The sequence below is a fragment of the Pomacea canaliculata genome, linkage group LG12 (assembly GCF_003073045.1).
Source record: "Pomacea canaliculata isolate SZHN2017 linkage group LG12, ASM307304v1, whole genome shotgun sequence".
Taxonomy (NCBI): Eukaryota; Metazoa; Mollusca; class Gastropoda; order Architaenioglossa; family Ampullariidae; genus Pomacea; species Pomacea canaliculata.
In genome coordinates this window covers 10,703,708-10,725,723 of record NC_037601.1, presented here as the reverse complement: position 1 = coordinate 10,725,723, position 22,016 = coordinate 10,703,708, and the positions used below count along the sequence as shown (strand labels likewise).

The 22,016-nt window shown below is 40.1% G+C and overlaps 1 protein-coding gene across 1 annotated transcript in view; it reads right to left on the bottom strand.

Annotated features, from left to right (window-relative positions):
- Window positions 1-17,270, bottom strand: part of LOC112576930 (T-box transcription factor TBX20-like) — a 51,544-nt gene extending 34,274 nt beyond the window's left edge. The window contains exons 1-2 of the mRNA XM_025259806.1: window positions 16,612-17,270; window positions 9,578-9,881 (exon numbers count right to left, since the gene is read on the bottom strand). Of these exons, the coding sequence (XP_025115591.1) occupies window positions 9,578-9,881; window positions 16,612-16,804 (497 nt within the window). The 5' untranslated portion in view covers window positions 16,805-17,270. The remainder of the gene's footprint in view (window positions 1-9,577; window positions 9,882-16,611) is intronic.
- Between the last annotated feature and the right edge of the window lie 4,746 nt (window positions 17,271-22,016).

Below are 22,016 nucleotides of genomic sequence, written 5' to 3'. Positions count from 1 at the left end.
GGGTTAGGATGGATACAATTATTTTAAATACATGTAAACCCAATGATTTAACAAACAGATTGAAACCCTACTCCCAGGGCCGCCGAGAGCCAGCCCGGGCCCAGGGACAGACGACCTCTCCGGGCCCCTTGTACTTGTAATCGTAAATTATTTTCCCAGTATATAATGTATGTTTACAATTCTACAGACTTGAAACTCAACTTCTGCATGTGTAATGCTTGGGTGTTCTGTCCTTAGACCTTTCTTTAAAAGAAAAAGAAAAGGAGAAGAAGAAAAAAAATCCACTGACCAAGGCCGGGCCCCCTTGACAGCCGCGGGCCCGGGTACACCAGACCCCTGTCCCCCCCTCTCGTCAGGCCTGCCTACTCCAAAGAGAATATGAAAGGCCCCCAAACCGGTAAGACATGAATCAAATAATTGATTCGTCTTTGTTTAACCCTGGTCTAAAACGTCAATGATCATTATCGATTCCAGTTTCATTATTTACTAGGAAGAATCAACCCCCGAACGCCGGTTGAACCTCAATTCAGGGTGGACAAGGTTCCTACAATATGCTATGGGAATCAATGCGCCACAAAGCCTTCCCAGCTTCGCATATAATAAAATAAATACTTTAAACAATTTTAAACTAAAGGAATGTATTTATTACAGAGGGAGAGACTTATTTGTAGCTAATAATACGAAGTAATTGAAGAAAAGGTCAACAAGCTACCGCAAGCTACTTCTGATTTAAACAGATTTAAAGTGTAATTACGGTAGTCATTTGAAGAAAAGTAGGTTCAAAGTTTGTCAGCAATCCTACAAGGGTTTTCCTTAGCAAAAGTACTTTTCTATGTTCAAATTACACTAAATTTTGCACGATAATAAAATACGTCAAACTACATCATTTCAAGTCATAAAAAGTACATAGCAGTGATTATTTGTAAGATTTTAGTACCTTACCCTGTCGGTAAAACAAACGGCAATGGAAGAAAAGTGCTAGGCATTTCCAGTCAGCATGCACATTCTCAGAAAAATTCCAGAATACTAAAAGAAAAGTATGGCCCCCCTTCAAAAGATGGATTAAGCTAGTGACACATTAACATCTTTGCCAGTGTGATCACTGTTTTCTAAAAAGTTTTCCTAACAATCACATTCGTTTAAATCGCTCGGTAGGTCGTCTGAAGAAAAATCTTTCCCAAGATATTCTGAAATAAATCTTCCTAACTCTGATTGTCCTGCATGTGGAAGACTCGAAGATTGGTCTGAAGTAAAGCTAAAAAAATTTCGTTTTTATATTTCTTTTCTTTTTGCGGGTTACAATTATATTCGTCTCAGAGCAAGTCGCAACGAATGCTGCGAAATGTTCTTCTCAAAATAAATTTTCTGCCATGTAAGCAGAGAAATGTCAATAAAAATGAAAATAACAAACTGACTGGGGAGGAAATGCGACAGTCTTCCGTTAACAGCAATGAAAGAGCCGCAAGATTTTTTACTTTGAGCGAAGCACCGTGAACCTGGCTTTGTCCGGGGTGACGCGATATGATGATGATGATGATGACGACGACGACGACGACGAACAACAACAACAACAACAAGAATTTGAATTTGTATAGCGCTTTTTTCTCAACATTATAGGCAGGCTTAAAGCGCATACTAAAAAGAAAAGAAAAGAAAAGAAAAGAAAAGAAAAGAAAAAAGAAAAAAACAAAAGAAAAACAAACGAACATAATAAGAACGGAAAAAACAGTTGTAGAGTCACTGCAGATGTGTTTTTGTGCTCTCTGAGACGTCAACTCCACTACTGTTATTATTCAGATGTTTCTTTTGTGGAACAATAGTAGGCACAGCTCGAACCTTGAAATGTTCAGGAGGATAGGAAAATCTCATCTTATCAGGCCTTGCAATGGTGGAAGCTCTCCAGTTTCAGGAGGCAGGAATCGGAAGTATTGTACCGTTGTTGACAGATATAGAAATAATTTCATTCTGGCAATTGTCTCACCCAAACAGATGGGCCGACCCATAGAGAAGGAAATGAACCCTTTGGATCGCCACAGTTTACTGTCGTCTCCTATGAAACCTTCAGGCAAGAATCTGTCGGGGTAACCCCAGTTCTCTGGAACTTCCAACATAGAATCCAGTTTGGGGAATACTAAATTTAGTGTGTTTAGGGATCGTGTATCCACCAAACTCCATGTTCCATGCTCTGTTCCAATAATGCTGTGGATCTCCTCGTAGCACTTGTCCTGCACGTCAGGGTGGTGAAGGAAGTAAACCTGAGTCCAGCAGATAATTTTAGAGCCCGTATCTAAGCCGCCTACAAAGTTGTCGAAGACTACCTTAAGGAAATTAGCATCTTTAAAATATACTTTATAATCTCACACGCGGTAAAATTGTTTAAATTGAACAAAGCCGAATGTGTATTTGCTGTTGATGTGAGGGGATTCTGATTGCCTGTTGCGATGATGATGTATGTCTCTGATGTAGGCGCCAATAAAGTCGTCCACTATGCTCTCCTGAAACCTTCGGTAGTAATCGTCTACAAAAGGTTTAATAAACTCATTTAGCACAAGCCACATCCTGTCCACAAGGCCTTGCAACTTCAGATAATCTCCATGTAGGTGTTACAGGTAAGGCATGATAGTGACTATGGCACCCGCTCTTCGGTCATTAACAATGGTATCCACCAACATCAGGTTATTTCCAAAGACATTGTCATCATGAGAATTTCCACTGCAGATTAGTAACTCAAGGTGAAACCTGGGTTCATCACTTCGAACCTGAATAAAAAATTCAACGCAAACAGTGGAAACGCTGTGGTTCTCCACTCCTGAAGAAATTCAAGCAGGCAGCATGGGTTGGCAAGGTGAGGGTTGTGTTTGTTGTGATTGTGAAGGAGTAAACATGATAAATATCTTAGACCAGACGACATTGCTGAGGCGCAGAGATCGAAGATGTAAACTTCACAAGTAGCAAACCGCATGGTCCGTCAAAAAAATAATGAAAAGCAGCATGGTTTACATGGTTTACAGCGTCTAAAAAGTTTGTGTCTATAAAGAAGGTTTATAATACTGTTAAGTCAAAAACTCAAAACAAGATGGGAGCAAAGAACAGGGCACAGAAGACGTTAGTGGATGAAAATATTGATTGGAAGAAACGATGCAGCACAAGCAGTGAGGAACAATCCAAAACAGATGAGATCAGAGCAACAAACATCACAGGTCGGTAAAATACGCTAAAACAAATCCATGGACATATACAAGCTCACTGATGATGATGGATGATGGATGATGGATGATTGATCGATGAAAGTACTTACAGTATCCCAGTATCGCTTGATATTTTTCTTTAATGGGGCCACCTACTTACCTGCCCCTTTAATCTAGGCGCTCTAGAACAATTGTTGTGCCTTTTATCACACTCAAGTTTTTTTGCCACCAAGCCATTTTCGAATCCTAGTTACAGAAAATTAATCTTTTGAGAAATAGAGCATACAAATTACACCTTTTAAATTGTGCAGCATTACACATCACGCTCATTAACCAGCAGACTGTTGTTCATATTTCTTTACAACTGAAAAAAAACCCCAAACAAACACTGTGTTCTGCACAGACCTCTTTGTTCTACATTTCGAAAGGAAAGAACTGGAAGCCTCTGTGAGCGCATGAACTATCAGTCTGTTTATTTTTCACAGTTATTAACCAGGTCGAAAAGCATAGGAGAGAATATGGTTGTAGGTTTATTGCAGGGGTGCCGAAGTAAAGTGTTTCAATTTACCTTGGTGCAAAACGCGTGGAGCTGCAGTTGACCATTATCCCACTGCAGACAGTTGTAGCTCATGGCAAAATTTTACTGCTATTCCACTGCACAAAGTCTTAGCAGGCCAGAAGATTACTGGCTTCCCACCTCAGCCAGTTTTGGCATATCTCTAAGGTTTCATTCTACTTCAGTATCATGCAGACGCCCATATATACGCCATCATCGTCTTGCTCGACAAGTACAAGCACCGGCTGTCCGTGTCGTTTCGCTTCCCCTCTTTTTGTCTCTGCTTCTGTTTATTGTAGCACCGCGTTTGATTTCTTTTCTGTTTTATTTTTTATTTAATATTATAGCCATGTGCGCGAAGGCCAGATTCAGTTCAGTTCTCTTGTACCTCCAAAATCGTACACTCTCTCCTCTTTCAACAGCTTACATTATTGATATCAACAAGCTCACCCAGCGCGCACAAACACACAAACACACTATTTTTCTTATCAGCAATATTCACAAATTATCTTCTGAAAATAATGTGAACCTTTAAACAGATAGTGTTCATCAGTTAGGTCTTTTTGTATCAAGACTTTTTTTTTTGTTAGGGAAGGGGAAGATATGTTTTTTAAACAACTAGTTTGTAGTTTGAGGCATTTACTTTATACATATCCATATGCGCTTATTACATACTAATGAATCAACACATTTTTAATAGTGTTTATTAACGTTTGTCATACTTATGGATGCTCTTCACCTCTGCAGCATTCGAATATGTTGACTTAAAACGAACAACTCAGTACTTTTTTATTTCGCACTTATCAACATCCTAGTGTATTCTCTACTCTTGCAGATTGCATGCTCTGTTAAAGACACTACTACGTGTCAGCCTATTGGCTGTTTATTCGTCTTTAACTGAACAAACATTTATTAAAAGTAAATAAAATGTGTGAAACTGGCTTTATGTTGTGATTAACAGTACACGAAATCAGCATAACGCAACCTTTACATGTGTGATAAACCAGTTTGAAACAGCCTCTGTGTGTGTGTGTGGTCCTGCTCGTGCAAGGTATTGATTCCTGACCTCACGCGCCGCACGCCTGCCACTTCACGCTCCACTGACCCGCGCTAACTGATAGCTTTATGTTGCGATTTACGTCCGGTTGAGACAAAGGTGATCAGACTCATGTTGGTTTGTTTCTAATCCTGTCTGTACCTAAAGCGACGACCAACATGCATAGACATTATAGCATTCCACTATTCATAGCACATAATATTATGTATCGTTGTATATAATCTTATATACTGTAGTGTATTCTGTAACCGCTATAAGAACATTACACGTCCCTCTTAGTAAATTGCGAGCAACGCCGAATTATCTGCCTGAAATTTAATAAAGACGCCGATGATGTGCGACAGTCTACACTACTGAGCAGCCACGATTCAAATGTATGGGCATCTCTCACATTTATTGTAACGTATAGTCCTCTTTTCTCTTTCTCCCTCCGCCTTCGTCATGCATTCACCTTCCGTCCAGCCGTCACACATTGCGTTTTGAGGGTGTTTGGTCAGAACTTGCTTCACCACCAAGATAACATTAGTGTTGCAAATAAATATATAATTAGAGGAAGAACATCTAAGCTAAAGACACTTTTTACATGTTCAGAAATTTTACAAAATAGTCAAATGCAAAGAAGGTGCTCCCAATAGCTCAGTGGTTACTCACCATCCAATCAGTACTATACAATCAATACATCAAGAAAGGGACTCCTTCCTTCATTATGGAACTGTTAAAATCGCTGCTGACACACAATGGGTCAGCAGCTCGCACACGTGCATTCTAATGCGTATTGTGTCTATTCTGTCGTCTGCTCATTGTTTCGGAAGTTCAGGAGAAGTAAAAACGTAAAGTAAGCCGGCACATGCAGTGTGGACACGAATATTGACAATGTGAACTGAACGCCATGAGCCCTCTTTCTGTCGATTGCAGATTGAATATTTCTTAACATTAACTAAAAACAATTGTTGTCTGCTCTGCTTTGCTTAAACATGACGAATAAGTAATTAGCAACATTTAAAAATGCGTTTTACGAGTGTTGTTTGATTCCTTCAGCATTATAGTTAAGAAAAAATACAATAGCCTTTAACCTTCATGATTGTTTTCACTCGACCTGTTTACTTTGCCTACAAAAAACATATTTATGCATTTTCGGCTGAAAGTAAATTAAACAACACAGCTATGACAAAGTATTAAACAAAGTGGAAGACAAAAAATACTATACTATCAACATTTTGTTTGTTGATCAACCGTTACTAATGCTTTCATTAAAAAAAAAAAAAAAGAATCAAGACCAGAAAAAGGTGTGGTTTTATTTTCAAACCTTCTTTGGAAAAATACTGGCAAACAAATTTTTAAATTCCTGACTGAAGCACAATAAAGCTAATCTTCCTTGTTGCCTGTCCGTGACATTTAAGGTCATGTGACCAGAAAGGCAAAGATCATTCCTATTGTTCTTGTACGCATCTCTCCCTCTACTCCCACTCGATCTTTACAGCCTGCATTTCACGAAGCCTAAATTTTGCGAGGTTTGCTCATGTGTACAGAAAACCTGAAGAAAGTTGAAGTTAGTAAGTGAATCTGACTGCAGACAGCCTGGTTGTCTGGCGGCACGAACACTCTGTGTGTGCACACGATTTCTGTGGCTCCAACAAAATTTACCTTCATAAAGCTCGAGCTGATCTTCGTAATACTGTCGACATCTACTTTTTCAGTTCAGAATAATTCTTGTTCTTTTGTGGTGCGGCGTTTACTTTATCGGTTCAACTATTCATCTTTTTTATGTAAGCACGAAGCACTGCCTTCCAACAGTAGTTTCAGTTGGATAAGAAGTTTAACTATCTTATAAAACTAAAACATCAGTGATCTTTGGGCACGTTCCTATTTCTGAGCTTTGGTTTTGTTATCGTTTTCCAGAAATATGAAGGTCACCAAAAGCTTTTTTTTTTTTAATGGTCAGAAATTGTGCGCAAAGATACGTTTAAATGTACTGAAAATGTACCGAAGCAAGCACAAACATCAGAAAGTTCTCGAAGATATCATCACTGTAAAATTGTCACCAAAACTCTAAAAACTATGATATTTAGCAAAGATTCGTTGGACCATTATAACAAAAGGTGAATTTGATAAAATGAAGCTTTCCAAAAAGCGAAGACTTAGCACTTGATAAACACGTAAAAAGTATTAAATGAAATCTTGAAATACGAGAGAACTAATGGTAATGAAGTACGAAATAAAGGATATAGTCAGTCTGCATCTAAAGATCACTTTATCTTTCTGACTGCTACCCGCCTTCTCGCAGTTCTGAGATGAGAACTGAGAGACAATATGGAGGGAGGGGGCGAGGACTGGTATAACCAGGGTGCCAACGGGAAATTGTGACAGGACATCGTCCCTTCTTGAACTAAAAGCAAGTGGATGAGCTCCTTAAGCACAGACAAGGTGCAAGCTGACAGGGCGAGGACAGGAACACAGCGCGGCTTGTGCACGAATTCAACCACCCGCGTGTCACGGAAGCAGCAAGCCGCCATTCCCCAGAAAAGGGCGATGTTCAGAACGGACTGACAGCAAACACTCTGCGGTCATTCAATGTCCGGCAATAACAAACAAAGGCATTTATAAGCCTGGGAATACAGGCGCTGATGACAGCAAGGGCGGGTGGCAGTCAAGGGGTGGATGCAGGAGGCCATTGAGAACAGCGCGCGACGTGGAGTAGCGCGTGCACAAGGCCGACAACACGGCGCTGAAGCTTGTTTGTTTTTGCGGAGCCCTGCCCCTGATCGCATGCATTACCAGCGGGACGTCGGCCGCTTGTCAAGCTGACGTGGCGCGCTTGAGGGCCGCCGGTAGCGTGGCCGTGACAATTGCCTGTCATCACACACAATGGCGGCGCGGGGCGGCCCACCACGACGGTAACTAATGCTTGCTCTGGCACCTGCCCCTTCCGCCCCTCCCATCTCTCTCACGCGGCTTCTATTGTGTAACCTAGGTGTTGTGCGCCCTTGCTAAAGGCATTTGTTTGCCCTCTGTCCACTGACCCCCCCTCCTCCTTTTCAGTTAATTCACTTAAAATCAAGAGCTGACATGACTCTCAGCGTTCATGTGTCGGTTCAGCGTGCGTGTGCGTGTGCGTGTGCGTGCGTGTATGTGTGTGCGTGCTATTGCCGTCTTGCAGTAACCATGCGCTCGTTTCCAGGACTGACCTGTTTGTGGGGCAATCCTTGTCACGATATGTGTAGCTATCTGAATTGCATAGCTGTGACTAAGACTTTGTTTCATCGGGGAGTTTATATTCACTAGCACTCGCATCTTGAGGCAGCTGCTAGGCGAACAAACAAGTAAACTTCTAGTTTCTAACCTTCTCTGGTCAAACTGGTCAGATTTGACAGATTCTAGACACAGCAGAAAACGTGCATGCAAGATGTAGGCACACCAAGCCACCGTGCGCTGTGCTGAAAATACTCTTTAAGCTACTCACAAACTCAACAAACAAAAGTAAGGAAAACCTAAAAGATACATTCTGGGGAGAATTATAACCCTTTGCTAGGTGAATAGGATCCTCAAATCGTTCACACACAGTAAAATGATTTTAAAAAATATTTTCCAGTGATTCTTGAATCAATAGTTTGAAATATTTAGCAGACTGTGAATTTAGTTATGTTCAAAATAGATATAAATCGTTCTAAGCCGAAAGAATGAGAACCTGTCTTAGAAGGCGTGAATCAACTTGGTAGAATGTGAGTCCTGGTAAAGACTACAATGGCAATATTCACCATGCTCCCTATTTGTCTCTAGACTAAAAATAATAACTCATTTTACAATTATTAAAAATTACGAACACATACAGTTAGGTTTTCTCTTTATTATTGTCAGCACATAGCCCTTCTTACTTGAAACTGTTTGTTAGATTCTTATTTATCTGGTTTTGCTTTCTCTCCAGATTTCTCTCCTAATTATATGGCCAGGTTTTCATTGATATTCGCTTATTGAATTTATACGACAAAATGTTCTCTCTTTGATGCCTGACTGAGTGGACCAAAGGATGAATTCGGCATTATCATGTCCTCTTCAGACTCGCTCGCACTTGAACGCGTATGTTAATTGTTTCAAAGTGCTAAAATATGTGACTCTAAGCAAGTTTTTTAAAAGCCCACAAAATTAAAGTGTGTAAATAAAAAGGAAAGACCTAGAATTTCACACTAGAATGCTTCTGTAAATGCTTCTGTGTTTTTTGCATTGATGTATGCGACTCATGCACACACCGCCTCTGAATGTGTCCTTTTATGGTGTGAAATGAATATGTAGTACATGTACTCCAAATAGCTTATCTGACTGGTTTTGTCAGAGCTGTCATGGCGTAGTTTGTAAAACGAGTGCTTTTTTTTAGTATGGGTTTAATTTCCAATTTGATAATACACGCTTTTTTTTATTGTCGTAGGCTTGTGTGTGTGTGCTTGTTTTAATGTGTTACCTCCACAACTACGATTAAGATAGCTTTTGGTTTGGATTAGTCTTATAACAGGGTTTAGGTTAAGGTTAGGGTTAGGCTTAGTTAAGGCTTTTATTTTCAATAGTATGAATAAGCAGACAAAACGATCGAGCTCAAGGTTTGTTAAGCTGGAAACCGCGTTTGGCTGTTGGAACATACGTAGGACAAGTCAGTGCTAAAAAAAAGTCGAAGGGGCTAAAACTCACTAAAATAATTGTATGCAAATCATATTCTTACCTCTGTTCAAGGTATAAAATACGCTCGTTCTTTTTCCATCATAAGATACACTTTACACAAGTTCTTACCTTCCCGTCTTTGTAATAATCATCTCTGTACCAAGTTCGTGGAACTTGTCCCATAATTCTTTGGTCTCCAAACGACACTGAATTGGCGCTAATTCTTCGCTTCCAGAACAAATCATCCCTTGCTTGCTGTCTTTGTCCTTTGTGTTTCTCTCTTTTACTGCATTGTCGGAAATAAAAGCATCATCTCTTGCATTACTTTTGCTGTTGCTGCAGACTGGGGTCGTGGAGCAACTGGATGGAGGCGTGTTGCGTAGCTGGGCATCTGCACTCTGTGATCTCCATACTCTTTTCCGAGATCGAGAACCTGTGGGAAGCATTGTAAAAATGACACATTAACTGTAAAAAACGACATTTATTTGGAGAAAACTGTGAATGGGTCACACACACACACACAAAAAGAAGAAGAAAAGACACAAGAATTGCTCAAGAAGCTGGAGAAACACGTGAGTTTTGCTAAAATACTTGCTTAAAAACCCTCTTAACTGAACACATGTTGTCCAATATGTGATTATGACAAATGTTTACGTCACGACAATTACAAGAAAATACGTTAGGTATGTCATAGTCCTATTAAGAAGTCCAGTAAAGCGGCCTGCCATCAGAAAATGGGTCTCTCTCTCTCACACACACACAAAATCAGAGCAACAAATCAGTAAAATAACGTTCTTTTTACAGTTTAATTTTTAACACAGTAAGTGACCGAAACAATGTTTGCTTTCTGTGTGAAATTTGTGCGGTAAATTTGTGATTGACTGTCCAACTTATTGTGCAGATCCTACAGTACAGACTATTTTAATAAGACTGAAAGTATATCAAACTGTGCTGGGCGCCTATGTTACATAACAGTAAAATATTTCTCTTATGGTCCCTGCTGAGGAACATGTGACCCTGGCTTAGGTAAATTTGTGTGCTATTTTGCGACTTGTAAAATTATGTTTATCTGTAAGAGTAATGTATTGAAGTACTGGTTTAGGAAGAGGCTTCTAACGACTCAAAAGTATTTACTCACTCGACCGTAAATGTGTACAGCGGCTAACACATTTTTCAACGAACATGCTAAATTTTGTTGAAGCAGAATTGGTAGTGATGACAGGTTCACCGGAAGCAGTGTACAGCCCAGTATACTTATTGTTTGATGCAGTCAAATTGTGAGATTTAAGCGTGCTATCTTGTCTTTGGGCAGATGTATTTATTTTCGTGTAAGTGCATGAAGATCCCGTTGTGGATGCAATTGAATTATGTAATCTGTCACGTCTGCGTTATATCGGTGCATCAGTAAGTTTGCGAGAAAATATTATCAATGTATTTGTATTGATAGGATAATCACCGAAGCGAAAATATAGATTGTCATAAAAATAAAACCGCCGCGTGTGTCTCTTCCAAGACTTCTTTCAAGACACTCTTAACGATATTGTTTAATCTAAAATAACGGAGTAGACACTGTACCGGTACAGTGCAGCTGTTCAGCCTTTAGTACAAATCTGACGTTTCCTACATTGTAGACCAGGGGTGGGCAATTAATTTTCCAAAGGGGCCGCATGAGAAACTGGGATGGTTCTAGAGGGCCGGACTAATATAGTTAACTCAGTGTTACCCAATACTGTATACATAGTATATATACTGGCGGGCGGGCCAGCGGGCCAGCGGGCGGGCCGGTCAGAGACAGGAGGCGGGCCGGCGTTTGCCCAGTCTGTTGTAGACCAACTGTAAAAACAAACCTGTATACTCGGAAGTAGAAACGGCCGATTTACGAGATTGTACGATATACACAAACCGTTTGCCAGTATGCAGTTTTTTTTTCTTAAAATGACGACTGTGTTAAAGTTAATGAAAAGTATATTTTTCAAATTCTTAGTGAGAATAACCGCTTTCCATTCTAAAAACGTATCAATGCGCAGAGAGAGACGTAAAAACCGTGACGTCACAAACGTCGACGAATACACTAGCGCCTCAAAGACGTGAACGGCGCCTGTGACGTGACTGATATTCTCGGCTGCACATTTACTTCGCTTCATCGGAACCAACGTCTATTGTAAGGTGTTGCTTTTGTTTTTTGTTTTTTTTTTAACAATGAACACCACGCAGATTGGCTAAATGCATCGCTAAGACAATGACACTTGCAGCAGCAGCAGCTTCCTTTGTCCAGCGACTGTCATGACCTTTGTAATCATATCATTGTTTAAGATGTTTCCGGTGTTTCAGTTAACTCTTCTGATGTTAAACGAGATCCAGAACAGCACTCAAAACACCGTTCCCGATTTGCGGGTACAGAAGTTCTACCATCAGACAGAAAAATAGACTCGATCTTATGGTAAGACACAATGTCGCTAGCAATTCATGTACAAGAATTTTTATCAACAAAATTGCACACATGAAGTTTTATGGCTTTCACTTTCTTTTTCTTAATACAGTTAGTTTGTTTTTTAAAAATCTAGTAATATGTAATAAATGAAATGAATATAAAGCAAAACAACAAGAACATCGAGTTGTAACAACGAGACATTATGACCCCAAAACTTAACCTTTTCCTTTGTCTCTCAATCCCCTTCTCTCCCCTCTGTCTAAATCGCTCAGCACTATAATAACCTCCATCCGCACCCTCTCCCGCTCATATGTATGTGTGATTGTGTGTGTGTGTGTGTGAGAGAGAGAGAGTGTGTGATATTCTTATGCTAAACTCCAAGCCTGTAACGAGAGCCTTTAACTCAGTTATAACCAGTTAAGCGAGCAGGCCGACAGAATGGCAAAAATTTGGGCTGAAAATAGGAGGTCAGCCTAACAGAGATAAAGACCATCCTTAGGTTCTTCACAGACCACCCCAGCCACCAGACAGCTACCATTATCTATACAGATCAGACCAGGTGATAATTCTTCGTCTCAAGACACGACATAACAGACTAAAGCACCACCTACATGGAGAGCTACATCTGGTGTCATCCACACTGAGCTCCTGTTGGAATGCAAAGCAAATAACGGAGCACATCCTACAGAAATGTAGGCTTCTACAACAACCTGCCCATCGACATCAAGCTGTACGGATCTGTGGACGTTTTCCAGGTGACTGCCAGTTTCATCTCGAGAGCTGGCCTCTTCTGTAACCCCAAAAGAGGCGAAAGCTTGCTTGTGGGCTATTCAGGCTGGAACTGCAGGCCTCTGACATATTATTTTGCCTTCCGTAGTCTCGAGTAGGAAGAAATTGATGCTTAGAAGAAAAAAAAACTCGCTTGTCCTACGACCTCTTGTTTTTCTTCATTTTGGTAAGGGAAGTGCTTCCACACAGCGGACGTTTAGCAGAACTTTCAGTGCGCTGATTGGCTGGTGTATTGGTTAGGAATGTGCTTCCACCTAGAGATGATTTCACAATGATACTGAGGGGTAAACATATTTAAAAGGGTGGGGATGATGGGGAAACCGGAGTAGGTGAAGAATTGGAGAAAGGCCCAGAAGACAAGCCCTGTGAGCAAATGTCACATCCAGACACATGTACACATGTCAAGATGTAAGCACAGAACCAGAGGTTCTTCCCTGCAGTAGTCACCAGCAAGTGGTTTCGTGTTGTTATCGGACTGTCCTGGGCTGACCAGTCTTCGCCACGTTTTACTTTTCTGGGCCGATAGCTGCAGACTGGACAGGAACGCTAGTCAAAGATGTGTTTAATGTGGACCGTGCTAAAACTGAAGTTTTACGGTTTACTAAAGTCATAATTCAGATTAAGAGAAAGACAGGGAGATACTTAGGGTTCACGGTTAAGCACTCTTTACTTTAAGGGGAGCACCACGGTTCTCAATCTGTGCTAACAAGGAGGGAGTGAAGGCGGTCATTTGTTTTTAAAGTTTCTCATATCTCATATCGGTATTAGTGAAATTAGCTGGCTAAAGGGGGCGGCGCGGCTGTACCTTTTTTTCGTCTTGGGGGCGCCACAAGTAAGAGGCTGAGAAACGCGGGGTTAACACATTCACTTGTCAATACAGTGAGGATTGGCTGTCTCGGGCACGGTGTTCTTTCTCCGCCTGTGGCATCCCTGTACTTGGCTGGCTGCATTGGCGGCCGTGATATAGCCTTAGTTGCTGGCTCGGCGTAAAACACCACCACCCCCTTCAACTTCCCCACTTCAGTGAGAGGCCCTGGGTTCGGGTACTTTGTATATGACACATGTTCAGAGGGCTGGCTGTCGGGGGTTTTCTCCTGGCACTCCGGTTTCCTTCCCCTTACCCATTCCCCGACCCCCACTGTGCGAAATCACCTCTAGGTTGAAGCACTTTCTCGCCCAGCCTCGTAACCAGCCAGCGTTATATGAGTAATGGAAACATGAGTGCCCACTTTCAAATTAGTTGTACGGGAGCAACACAAAATGAAAAACAAGAATAAACATAAAAAATAAAATCGGCGAAAATGCATACAATTCATAGTAAACAACGGAAGAAAGTAGAAGAGTGAACAGGTATTGTTTGGTGTCATTACTCCAGAGATGCTGGTCAGTGGTAAGAAGATGTATCATTGGACATTTTGACACAATTGACCACAAACCGGGGAGATACAAAGCAGGCAGATGTCTGGGGAATTGGAGAATGCTAACATAGCCCACAGATGAGGGTGTGTATGTGAGAGAGAGAGAGACCACATTAACTGATTCCGCGACGGAAAACCTCGAAGGACGCCAGCCGAAGTTCACTTGTGCAGGTTAACCTATAAGTATAATTAACATCAAAAGTACATATATAAAAGAGGGGAAGTTTTTAATCTACATCGCGTAGTTGAATGTTTGAATGTCAAAAGATATGCATGCCACAAAAAAAGGGGAGAGGGGTGCGTAAGAGAACGATTGTCCTTAATCGTCCCAGGGAAAGTCTATTTCTTTTAAAATAAAATAAAAAGTACAGCACTTTAAAACATATTTAAAAATCAACCAAATTTATAGTTTCAGGTAAACAAAACTATATACCCTTTCCACTCGTGCACTTTTAGAAATAGAAACACCTTTCTATTACAATGTCAAAATCTTTAACAATTCCTGTCTACAAAATTAACGAAAATCATCATCTGTAAATAAGACTAATCAATAAAATAGTTTAGTCTCGAACGAATGCTTTAAATTTCGGAGAATTCTTTACACATGAGTAGGGAGATGAAAATGAGCTACTTGTTGCTGAAGATGACTAGACACATGATCTGAGTAAGACTTTGTAAGCAAGTGATCCGAGCGCATTTTGCACACAACCTCTGTAAAATCTTGATAAGCAATGATCATGTCAGATGTCTTTGAACGGCTTTGATAACAGCATATTGTTATTTTTGAAACGAGTCATCAACCTGAATTCAAGCTTGTGATCGGTGATAAGCGAATAAAGTTGATAGTTCAAAATAATGCATATAGAATATGTACAAATATACTCGATGCATATGTGCACGCTCACAAGAAGGTAATCTAAAATCGGAGTGGGACAAATGTACTTGTCTTGCATTAGGCTGCATAAAAGTGTAAGCATCTGCCTTTTAGTCTCAATATCTATTTATCTCTCACTCAATCATTCGTCAGTTAAACTGATTTGTATTTTTTCATTTGGTTTATATAGTTATGTCTTTACTTCTTCAAGTGAACGAGCAACAAAAACAGAGCATTGCGGAAAACAGGAAAAATCTCACACACCTACACGGCACAGCTGTAAAACAAAAGTGTGCACACGCACGCGCGCGCTAATACACATATTCTACACATTTACTTATATGCACACACACACACACAGACTGGTATTATTATACGAGTTGACTCGCTGTCCTCAATATTATAGTACGTAGTTATCTGTCCTTTGTCATGCAGTGCGTTTTCTGTTGCGTTGAACGATTATTTAAACCAAAACTTATTTACCCCATCGCTTGGAAAAAAAAAACATTCGTATATAAAACAGACATTAAAAATATAAACACTCTAACCAGTGAGCGAGGACGAATGTGAGAGAGACAAAGACAGAGGTAAACATTTACACCTTTACATGCATCTTACTGTGTTAATTGAAGATCAAACGTTTGCTTTGGTTTTAAATTTAGTACCATCCGAGACTTTTTCTTTGGGTGAGGGGTGGGTGCTTTATTTGTTACAGTACTTGGATGAACGAGTGTTTCTGGTTATAACTACTCCCTTTTTCGAGTATTTTGTAGAAAGAAATGTGAAAAAATCATTTTATAGTACTTCAACATTTTTATTTGTGTTCACGCCACCACGAGTATGAGTTATTTGACGTTTGGCATAAGTATTATTATTGTTCTCTAGCGTTGGAGATAAATGTCTTGCAGAACACATTTGGAATAAAGAAAAGAAACGTGAATACATGTTTATGTGTCTGTGGGCGTGGAAATTTTATGCATCTCTAGATGCTATCTAGATGCTATACAACTAGGTCTTACAATTTTTTGTGTGAATGCACTATGCCGATAATAATTTTTCTTATATTTGTGTATACTGTCATCAGACAGGGTCTGCTTCTATACGATCTATATATTCCACCGCGCACCCATGTGCGTGAACGGACGGACGGACACACACACTGTCTCACCGAGAGAGACGTCTTTAAAGTAGTTAAAGCGTATTACAGACTTAAATATCATATTTCCTCTTGTTTCCCTCCTATTTTTTTTTTCTTGTTTTATTTCGTCTTAAACATGCCTTCAGATGAAATTCGACTGTATCCTAAATTCAAACTGAAGTCAGTAAGGAAAAAAACTGATATTAAAAATGAAATCAATGGAGAAAATCTGATTATGTGAACTGGTCAGTGAGAAAGAAAAGTACTGCGTGAACTGATATTAATAAGCAAAACGTCACAATGAGCTTTGTTTGTAGATAGGGTTGTAATATAATTTATTTTAAGCCTTCTGTCAAAGTTGTAATGTAGTTCGCTTTTAAAAAAAAAAAAACAAACAGAAAATTATCCATGTTGTGCTTACTATAATTACGATAGTAGTGATTAATGCCTGTTTGTCTTGGTGACTGCAAAACTTTTCGCAAATCGAGTCTCAAGAACATTAAATGTGCTTACCGGGGCTGCCACTTCTTGTGTTGGCTGCAGTAGCAAGTCGCTCTGACTTGTCCTCACCAATGTTGCCGATGATTGCGGCGATAGAAAAGGCCGTAGCCTTCGATGATAACTGTGACTTGACTGGAGCCGTCCCCTCCCGTGCTGCACTTCCATCTCCACCCCCCGGATGTGGTCTTTCGGGACTGACTGCCATGTCCAACACGTCAGCAATACCGCAGAAGAATAACGATTGTTTTTTAAATACTCCTTTGCTCTTTTCTTTGTTGTCGACCGCCTCCTATTTCATATCTTACAGCCGTGGATAAAGTCCCTAAGCCAAAAGGGTGAACAACACAATAAGTAACTTCCTCACAGATATTGTTCTCGCCCAAAGCGGGAAATGGTTACGCAAGTCGAACTATCTACTCGGAAACAAGAGTCAGTATAAAGTCCCACAATGTACACAGTGTACACACAAAGTACACTGGTGACAAGCCGGGATTCATCACTTCCTGTCTACGGGTGCAAGCACGTCAAGCAGCTTCGCCTACTTCTGGGTGGCGGTTGGCCCTTGCCAGCTGAGGTGACAGAACTGACACGCTGCCGAAAACTCGCCCGAAAACTAGCAGCCCGACGTGAGAATGCACAGCGCGTGCAGCACGCCATAGCACAGCCGTCACTGCCCGTGCGTTTGTTTGTAAGGTTCTCGGCCATTGGTCATAATGCCTCTAGCAGACAACCTATAGATTTCCCGAGTGGGTGGGATTACTGCGCTGACGCATGGCTCTGATTGGCTGGTCACTGAATAGCCGAGCGATAAGAGTGATAGTCTGTTGGCATGCAAGCCGCAACCTTTCTCTAACAATTCCCACCCCCTCACCCGTCCATAACAGTTGACTACGCGGCCGTGGCTCACGCAAGTCAGGGCGAGTTAGCGAACAGAAGCAGGCTCAAAAGTGCCGCTGCTTTCCTCCTTCCTGCCGGAGCTGCAAGAATGTAAGAGGCAAAAGGTGCTCAGACGTGGCGCGAAGAGACGTAATGAAAGACAGGGGCTGGTTTGGGGGAAGGGGGAGGGCAAAAGGGTTTGTTGATCATTTCCTAGCGGCGCCATCGATCACACTAACAAGCAGGCTGAGCCAGCCGATGAAGAGGGCGCGGGGCTGAGTTGATGGTGGTGTAATTAGCGTAATGGAGCAACCGCAGGCTAATAGGGCAACAGCCTGTGTCAGATCTGCCAGTTTCTTCGCCCACGGAATCGCCGACATGACCTGGAATAGAACTCACGTCACCCAACCCTTTAGGGAAAGAAGAAGTGAGTAAGGAAAGCATGCGTCTGAAGACGAATACCGTAACCTCCCCCCCCCGCTCACCACCACCACCACCACCACCACCACCACCACCACCACCACCACCACCACCACCACACAACAACAACAACAACAACAACAACAACAACAACCATTCCGCCAGCTTGGCCGTAATACTCGAGTCACCATTAACGTTGTCACTACTTTGTACATTTATTATTATATTTATTATTACAAAGATTGGACCTTCTTGAGACGGTGTGCTCTTTTGTGACGGTTAATGTAATTTTACAAAGGTGTGATGTTTTGTAGTGGACAATGTGCTTTTTACAGCGGTCACTCAGTGTGCTCTTACAGAAATTAATGTGCTTGTTACAGCACAGCCTGCTCTTTTAAAGCAGACAGTATATAGTGACTCAACTGTCAGTCGTTATCTGCACCTGCTCATTTATCAATAATCCTTAGATAATATGTTTAGCAAAAAGAATTGTAATTTTCAATGAATTTCTCATAAGCATTTTTATCGTTTTTATCTTCGGGTACCGTTAAATTCTTTTTTACGTTTGCCCTTGTTGATTGTTCTTTATGTGAGTAACTGTGTAATCCTCAGACGCATTTTTATTCATGTTGTTATTATGATCATTATATGATTGAGAAGACATAAAAAAATACCGAAAACATTTGAGTCGAAAGCGTAAAAGGGGCATGGTGGGGGGGGGGGAGCTAACAGTCTGAAAATTCCAACAGGAATAGAAATGATGTTGAGCAACAAATATTAACAAAACAAGGTGAGATGAAAGCTTGCTCTGACGAATGGAGGGCCTAAGAAGATGGCCTGAACGCCTAGGAGGAAGGGGTCAGATGACAAAAGAAAGCAGAGTGACGATTAGGGCTAGAAAACGGACAAAACTGATTCCTGTTCATTTTGCCTCTTGGCATTTAACTTGATATTAACTTTATCTTATTCAATAACTATTTGGATTCAAACCGTTTTTCTATTTCCTCCAATTATCTAAGCGTTTTGTGTGTTTTGTTTCTTGGTTTTTTTTTTTTTTTTGCGGACTTGGATAGTCTTTCTTTTGATACTTCTTCAGTACAAATATTTATGCCATTAGACAGTACTTAAAACCTTTTAGTGCGATAGTAACTTTATTTGTAGAAGCGAAACATTAAAATTATTGAAACTAAATTAAGTGAAACAGAAAGTAAGTTCTGAGGGACAGGCAAGGAACGTTCATTACGGGACAGACAGGACACATGGGAGGACATGACATGACAGACACGTATGCCTCTCGTCGGCTGCCCACGGCCTGTATGGACCTTCTTGGCGAACCACGCCTGCTTCACCAAAAGCCGATGATAGACCACTTCCAAGTTGATGTCGGCAGTTGATATGTGTAACGTTCTTCGACCATGTCGGCTCCTACAATAAACAAATCGACGTTGCTGTGTATTTCAGCGTACGGTTTCTTTCATGGATTTCTAAAGGATGAACAAATTAAAAAGCTTTCTCGTCTAACTATGCGTTTGGGTTCTTGACTTTTTTGTGAGTTTACAAGCATGCCTGTGTGTAGATACTTTGTAAGTGCCGTGAATTCCTACATCAGGATGAGGTATGTGTGTATTATATATTATTATTATTATTAATGTACATCCACAAGCAGAAAATTGTTCATTAGGGAAAAAAGGTTTTGTTACTATACTCTGTCTCTTCTAGGCACTAACTATAAACATTTATTTTACAGTCCCTAAACAGTTGTTTCGCGGTTCTTTTCATAGGAACAACATATTTTTCTCGAACCTAATTACAAAAGGGCAGATTGTGGTGACTTAGAGAACAGAAGTGCCAGGCAGGATGGAATTGTAGGTGTTGCAAAACTGTTATATCGCACTTCAGCGAAGCTACACAAATATAGCAAAATATAGCAGTATAATTTTTAAGCATATAATTTCGTATGTCCCGAGAATATTATAAATATCAAAAAGGCCCCTGGAGGAAAAAGGTTCCCCGCCCTTATTATAGATGCACCAAAGAAAGGATAAAACTGCTCCGTGAAAATGATGTCGAATATTTTGATAATCACAGGGTAAGAATAAACGCAGCTTCTTTGATAATGTAAAACTAAACCTTGCAGCACCAAACAATTTCTACTACTTTATGATTTACACAAAAATATATGTAACAAAAAAGGGACTTAGCGATTGAGTGATTGTAATGCAGAGTACTTCAAACAGCGTAGATTAAGAGTGAGTAAACAGATGTTTAAATTGGAAAAGTGTTACAAAACTTCTTGTGCAAATATTCGCAAATGGTGGACAAATACATCTTTGTCACTAAAATTTGCTCAAACTACACGTATCATATGAGGTTCTGGAGTTTTCTTTTTTCTCAAATTCATATTATATGGTTTGACTATTTTTCAGTCTCAGAAAAAAGGCTTTCATCATGCGATATCCATTTGTCAAATATCAAACTTGTTTGCCATTATAAATATTCCAGCTTGAAAAAATTGACTACAGCTAATATTAAACACTTTAAAGGTATGTGTCAAATAATTTCTGAGAATTACATACAAACCAGATTTAAGTAACCCTTGAATACTGTGTACAATAAATCATGACTTGTCACAGTTTACTGTTAATGTGAGAATGTCATACTGTTGATATTGTTTCTTGAAGTCTAGTGAGAATTATGGTGACATCTTTAGTTCCATATAGTATGTTAATGCCATTGGAACATTGATCATCAGATCATCAGGCCTTGAAGTCTGGTGCGAAGTGAACATTTTATGATGTCTTCAAAATACTTTTAGATATCAGGTATCATATTAATCTATCTATTAAAATTTATATTAAAATAGTGATTAATTTATTTCTAGTATCATGACAAAATATGTTTTTCCATATTTAAATCATTTAGAAATCCATTATTATTATTATTATTATGTGTGTTTTTCTTTTTAATGAAGGGTTTTGAGCCCGCCTTTAATGGTGGGGAGAAAGTGCTATACAAATAAACACATTATGATTATTACTATTATTAATTCAATAAGAAGTTAAGGAGAGTATTACTGAGGTGGCTACAACTGTTTTGCAATGAGATTTCCTCTTAATGTTTGATGCGGTGTTAGATATTTGTTAGAAAGGAGTACCTGAAACTTTGAGGCTTTAAAAAGAAAATAACTTTAATAATTAAAACTGCTTGAGTCAGACTTACTTTCCGTTTTGGTATAATCAGCAAATGCTATGGGTTTGATCAGTGTTGTTTTGCGTTCGCATGTGGTGTCTAGATCGAAAATAGTAATGGAAATGATTGACTATTAAGGTTTTATAATTCGAACATGAAAGTTTACAGCGAATAGACAGCTATCTTATCTGTGAACCAGGACAAAAAACAATTTCAATTATCTATTTTAATAAATTGAGGACAGACGTATGAAATGCTTCTGCTTGAACGTAGGTCGAGAGAATGTGATGTAACCAACGTATGCCTAGCAAATTACTCAGTGCGTCTTGTGGCACCGTCCAACTTGTTTGTCTCATTGATAGTCAGAAAAGGACAAAACCGTGAATATATGCAGGTGGCAGTGGTGTAGAACTAGGAAACAAGGTAGGGGCAGCCGCCGCTCAAAAGGATGTGATTTTTCACAAATTGCAAAAAGGGTAGAGAAGTCGAGAGAGAGAGAATCTTTCTTTACGAGGGTAACAGAATAAGCAAAAGTTATGAATCTCAATCCAAAGAAAGGAAAGTGAAACACTACAAAACAAAGGCATTAAAGAGGAAAATTAAAGAGGGAAAACGGGTAATCATCATCATCATCATCATCATCATCATCATGTGAACGCGGAGCATGATCGCACTCCCTGCGCAGACCGATAATAATAAATGAAAGATGGACAGTGGACAGTGAGGTACGTATAGACACACTGAGCAACATAAAGATGAGGTAGGAGTCGAACGTAAAACAGTGGATGAAGGTATGAAGGGATGTAGATACCATAAACAGTGTAAGATGGAGTCGTTACGTGACGGTTAGCATGACAGACACTCTTGCCAGGGAGTTGTTACAGGGCTCGACTGTGGAACAGAAAATTCGCTGGTGCAATGCCTTAACTGTC